This window comes from Nilaparvata lugens, chromosome 3, assembly GCF_014356525.2.
Source record: "Nilaparvata lugens isolate BPH chromosome 3, ASM1435652v1, whole genome shotgun sequence".
In the NCBI taxonomy this organism is placed as follows: Eukaryota; Metazoa; Arthropoda; class Insecta; order Hemiptera; family Delphacidae; genus Nilaparvata; species Nilaparvata lugens.
In genome coordinates this window covers 80,165,983-80,172,090 of record NC_052506.1, presented here as the reverse complement: position 1 = coordinate 80,172,090, position 6,108 = coordinate 80,165,983, and the positions used below count along the sequence as shown (strand labels likewise).

The window sequence follows — 6,108 nt, the reverse complement described above, 5'->3', positions numbered from 1 at the left end:
CTAAAGCCGATTATTGTCAATGTTCACTGTTTTGTTGGGGTGATGGTGTATGAACGGCACAATTTGAGAGACTACCAGCGTCACACAGCTGCATAGGAAAGAACTATGTGAACTATCGGTTTGGGATAACAGTAAAAGTTGCGACATAAACGCCCTATACCATGGGATATCTACTTACGCTATTGTTTCTCTATGGTGATACTAAGATCCGGTTGTACAGAAGCCGGTTAAGTTTTAATCGTGATTGATTGCATAAGAACCAATAAGAGAAGCCGTCTTTTCAAAAACGCCTTCTCTGATTGGTTCTCGAGATATTAACCAGAGTTAAAATCTGATCGGCTTTTATGCAACAGGGTCCAAGTGAGTCAATTGAAATTAACATTACAATATTCGAGTTTAATAAAGGGTACTTTAATGTTTTTACTTCCACATAAATACGTGTAGTCCTTACCAAGTACGTTATTGTTCGAAATAATTTCCGAGCTTCCAACTTCTATACTATAATATTTCATCATATTATTAAAATTCCAAGGCTGATCACTGAGTAAAGACATCATGTGTGACTCCTACGACGTAGCCCTTATGAAGAACGTGAATAGTCGAAATATTTTCTAAGCTTTCAACCTCTATGAATAATATTTCAAGATATAATTGAAATTCCAAGGCTGATCACTGTGTAAAGACATCATGTGCGACTCCTACGACAACCCTATCATATCCATCGACTTGGAAATAAGTCAGAAACGACGTGACAAAGAAATGCAGGATAAAGTGCAGGAATGGCTGGAAGCGCTGCAAATGAAGATAGATGCAACCATTGCATGTGAGGGCGCCACTAAGAAAACCATTCGGGAAAATCCTGGAAAATTCAAAATGCCGCCGCAAGATCCAATGCATATACACAGGTGAGTTTAGAGAGTTGATCAACTATATTGTGTTGAATATTCTCTCATGTGAACTTCTTGAAACTGTTTTTTGAAATTGAAATTGTTTTAGAATTGAAGAATCATAAAATAATTGAGAATCAGGAGTATAAAATATAATGTATTATTATAATTTGAAAATAATTAATTTTTATGTGATCCATGGATAATATAAATATTATTAATTATAATGTGAACTAGATCATCCTTGAAGCTTGACTACTCTTTCTCCATTTTAATTCAATTCAATAATAGAAGATGAGCTCGGAAACACTTTATTTGCAAATTTGAATATTTTTCAACTGGAATAATGAAGATTCTAAGTTAATCATGAAATGATCAATTCAAATGTTATCCAATGTTATATTGTATGTGATTCTAAAAATTTGATTTCTCCAATCTAATATTATTTATTTATTTATTTATTAGATAGAGCGAACAATACAATAGTCGGAAAAGAAAAAACAGGCTATTGCCCAAAACTTCTTCAATTTCCTAATTTTGTCACAAATCGTCCAAATATTATGTAGGTTATGTTCACTTCAATTTCAACAACAAATCTTCAATCTGAAACTATGAATCAGAATAAAACAAAGAATTTCAAATTTAGATAGATTGATGATGAAACTTCCGTTAAAACAAAAACCAAACTTCAAATATTCACAAAATATAGAATAAAATCACTTAAATTTTGAGCTCGAAAATATCACTTTCACCATAGCTACAACAGCTGTTGACAGTGATTATAAAATTTATAAAATTTCATATTATAATTTCTGTGATTCTAAAAATTTTGATTTTTCCTAACAAAACTCCCGGAACTTGACATCTCTCCACTCATTGATGATTATTTTTAATTGAACTAGGCCTAAAATCATTTAAAATTTTTTATTTAAATTCACAAATCGCCCATTTTGATAGAGTCCCTGTGAACCTTTGTTTCGATATGGACTAGGCAGACAATTTCGAACAATTCACGTAACGCACAGGTGGTGAGTTTGTTTAACCATAGAGAGAAGATAGCATAAGAGGATATCCTATTGTATAGTGCGTTTATGTTGCAAATTTCACTGTCAGCTCAAGCCGATAGTATTTTTTACTTGTAGCTACGGGATGCTGATAATATATCATACTGCACCATTCTTACACCCGGCCAAACAGTAATAATCGACAGTGATCGACAGTAATAGGCTCGAGTTAACAAAAATCGTCTTGACATTATTTGAAAAATAGACGACCTACTTTCAATACCGTGGTTTTTTTCTCTATAGTTCAACTAAGTTAAACTATTAACCTGTATAACCTATACGTCTTATGAATTTGTATTTCGGCGAGATAAATAATATTCTATTTAAAAGAAAAGTTTTTTAACCAGATCACTCCCGTGTTATCGGATGGGCAGGTTAAGATGTCGGTCCCGGCTGAAGTATCACAGTAGTAAGGCCCATTGACAGCTTAAATTAAATATTCAGGCGGTGGGACCTTCGCCAAGGGACTCCTCACCAAACAAAGCAATACGAATTTACTTTTTTTAATATTCTTTTTTTTTATATTATGAGTGTGGAATCTGATACAGACTAAACCCATCAACAAACTAATGATCGCATTTTAAAAAATCATTAAAATTCACAGATCATTTTTATAAAACTCCTCCTAAATTTTGTTTCGTAATTCTGCTAGACAACCAATAAATGTTCAACAATGCAAGTAATGCTTGGTTTTGTCCAACCTAGTTACAGTATTAAACCATATCACGTAACTTACTGTAACTTAGTTACATTATTAAACCATATCGATTTAAGATCAGCTGTGCTTTTAGAATTAAGTTTGTTTTTCGGTAATTCTTCAAAATTATATTTTTAATATGTGAATATTTCCTATTTTAGATATACTGATGTGAAAAAGTTCTTTTATGTTTAGTTTTCAAGCATCTAAATTTGAAAATTTTCTTTGTGAAAATACTTGAGGACTGAAAATTTTGTGAATTGAAGAACTACAAGACTTAACCTATTTCGGATTATGTGTTATATGAATTTGGGAGAGAAATAGCACAAGGTTAACTTTTTTCCTCTCCCTATAATTTTGATGATGTACTTATTGTATAGCCTGAATGAATGAAGAATAAAAAATATTACGTAACTTCCTGTAACTTAGTTACAGTATTAACCCATATTAACCCTCCGTTAGGCGCGTGGTTTCTCAAAACATGAATAGGCGCATGGGGTACAGCTGTACCCCAAGATTAATATATTCATCAAATCATCCTGTTGCTTGACACTTTATTGAATATAACAACAATAGGTCTTTTCTACAACGTTTCTAAACTACTCTACACAGTTATGACTTGAATAAAAAAGTTAGCCATGACCATATTGTACAGAGTTTGAAAATGTAATCGTCCATGAATTTGTGTCTTAATTTCTTTTCCAATGTTCAGGCTTCTGAAACTATTTTTTTTTTCAAGGTAACAAATAATTACAAACAATTAATTCCATTAACATTTATTTCTCAAGCCGAATTCATGAGATTTACATATTAATTTCATTATTTATACAAGTAATAAACTAATATATATATACTGTATATATAATCGACAAAAAATCTCAGCCATAAGAAAAATGTCAAGTTGTGTTTATATGGCTTGTATCAAATCATAACAAATGGGAATTGAATGAATTACATCATGTTTATCATGTTAAGTTGAAAAAAAATACATAATAATTATGGTAATGAAAAAATAAGGTGAGGTAAGCATCTGTAAAATGTCTCTAGAAGCAATCCCTACAAACAGTAAATGAATGTTCAGCACATACCTTGAGAGCACACTTGTCACAATTTTTTCTTGATTTTCGATCCTTTTGTCTTGGACACAAATGACAGCGACCAATGGCATTGTTCTGTCTTTGTTGAGGCCCATCTGGTATTATCCCTAGAAGCTCCTTCCCTCTCTTCTTCAGTTGGACTGGAAGACCATCGATTTGACACCTCCTTTCAATTTGTGGCTTGATGAGTTCCCAGGCAACCTTTTGAATGAACTCAGTTCTTGACAATTTTTTTGCTGTCCGTTGATTGAACTTGTACACACAAAGTGCATTTATTGAAGAAATGTTCATGAGATCAAAAAATATCACCATAGGCCATCTCCTAGTGTTCCTTGCAACATTGTACTTCGCACACATTTGATCAACAACATCCACACCAATTTTGGTTTTATTGTAAAATGTAATAATTTCTGGTTTTTGTTTTGGTCCAGTCTCGTCGTCAATTTTATCGTCGTCATGCATTGTTGATAAGAGTATCACAGCTTTGTTGGGTTTAGGACAGTATGAAACAAGCGTCTTCTTCTTATGGAATGCAAACAGAGAAGAATTAATTTGTCGATCTCTACAAGGCCGCAATTCATGAGGGACACCAACACGTCTGGATTTTATAGTGCCAACAACCGTCAGTTTCTTCTCTTTCAATAATTTCTCAGCCAATGATACCGATGTAAACCAGTTGTCGATGGTCACATTTCTATTAGTACTTGAGATTGGTTCCACCATTCTCATTGTCACGTCCTCGGAAGAGTTTGATGTTTTGTATGGACCATTGGGCTGAGTCCCAGCATAAATTTCCAAGTTTACGGTGTACATTGTTTTTGCACACACAAGGGCATACACTTTTATACCATATCTGGCAGGTTTTTTTGGCATATACATACGAAATGGGCATTTTCCTCGAAACGCAATCAATTGTTCATCAACTGTACAAAATTCGCTTGGTGTGAAAAAAGTTTGAAAATTTTGAATGATTAGTTCAAACAGCTCTCTTATTGGGGCTAACCTGTCGATTTCCCTCCGTTGCTGACGATCTCTGTAGTCATCAAACCGCAGACAACGCATAAGAAAATGAAATCTTTTTTCACTCATGGCAAGATAGCAGCATTCAACTCCTGACCCTTTACTGTTATCCCAAATGAACTTGGTTTTCTTCCTGCTACTTCCTAATGCCCCAGAAATAAACAGAATTCCAAGAAAAGCACGGATTTCTACATCATCAGTCATTCTTGCATCTCTATCCCTTTGAAATTTCTCCCTGATCAAGTTAATATAGATGTTCGTTGAAGTCACTATAAGTCGGATCAATTTATCATCCATGAACAAATTGAAACATTCAATTTCAGAAAATTTTTCCCTAGCCTCTCCTTTAGTTCCAGGAAGTCTTACAATTATGTTTTCTGCCCTGGTGCGCACATTTCTTGGTAGTGGGGGACTTTTCGCCCATTTCATAACATTCCTATCCTTATCTCTCACCAAGTACACATTTGCAAGAGGAACATCGTCACCGTCGTCTTCATCAATGTCCAAACTCTCCTCATCAGGCTGTTGAACTGCTTCTTCTGCATCGGAATCGTGGATCTCCTCCTCCACAATATCTTCTTCGCCATCATCACTATCATTTTCCACGAAATCATCCTCATCTGATGACTCTTCTTGAAAAAGTTCATGAATAAGTGCATCATCACACAATCGTATGCGTTTTGCCATAACGGAACACAAATAGGCGCGCGGGGTTCACCTGTACCCCAGAGCAATTCAAACTAGAATATCAAGACAATCAATACTCCGTGACGTTTGGAGACACACTGATCTTGTAGCTGGAGAACTGGTTTGAAGGTACTCTAGCGCTCAACTAATCCTAGCGGCAGGGTGGGGAGTTACTGAGTAAACAAAACTGTCTGGGGTACAACTGTACCCCGCGCGCCTACCGGAGGGTTAAGAAAGAGTATGACACTTATACTCGTCATATTCTTAATATGGGTTGATACTGTAACTAAGTTACAGTAAAGCTACGTCAACTCCGGTTGACGTGTGGGGTTCTTTGAACATTTTGATCCTTGAATCCGTCCCTTCAAACATAACATAACATAACGAGTATAATGGAATCTGATCCAGACTAAACACCTCACGAACTAACGACTCAATATCGTGACGCACATCATATCCAATATGTCGAAATCGAATCAATGCATTGCATTCATTCGGGTAGAAGTGATTCAGACAGCCACCGCACCGTATATAACTATCCAATCAATTCTCTAATTAATTCACTACGGCATCTTGAGCTTCGAATCTTGTGCCTGTAGATCCGATGAAGCATGTCTGCAACTTATGTTGCAAGGTGAATGCATGATTGCATGACG

The 6,108-nt window shown here is 35.1% G+C and overlaps 1 protein-coding gene across 1 annotated transcript; it reads right to left on the bottom strand.

The window, feature by feature from the left end:
- Window positions 1–3,691: 3,691 nt before the first annotated feature.
- On the bottom strand, window positions 3,692–5,452 carry LOC120350288 (piggyBac transposable element-derived protein 4-like). The gene has a single exon (XM_039422910.1). It carries the CDS (start codon window positions 5,450–5,452, stop codon window positions 3,692–3,694), a length of 1,761 nt encoding a protein of 586 aa, XP_039278844.1.
- Between the last annotated feature and the right edge of the window lie 656 nt (window positions 5,453–6,108).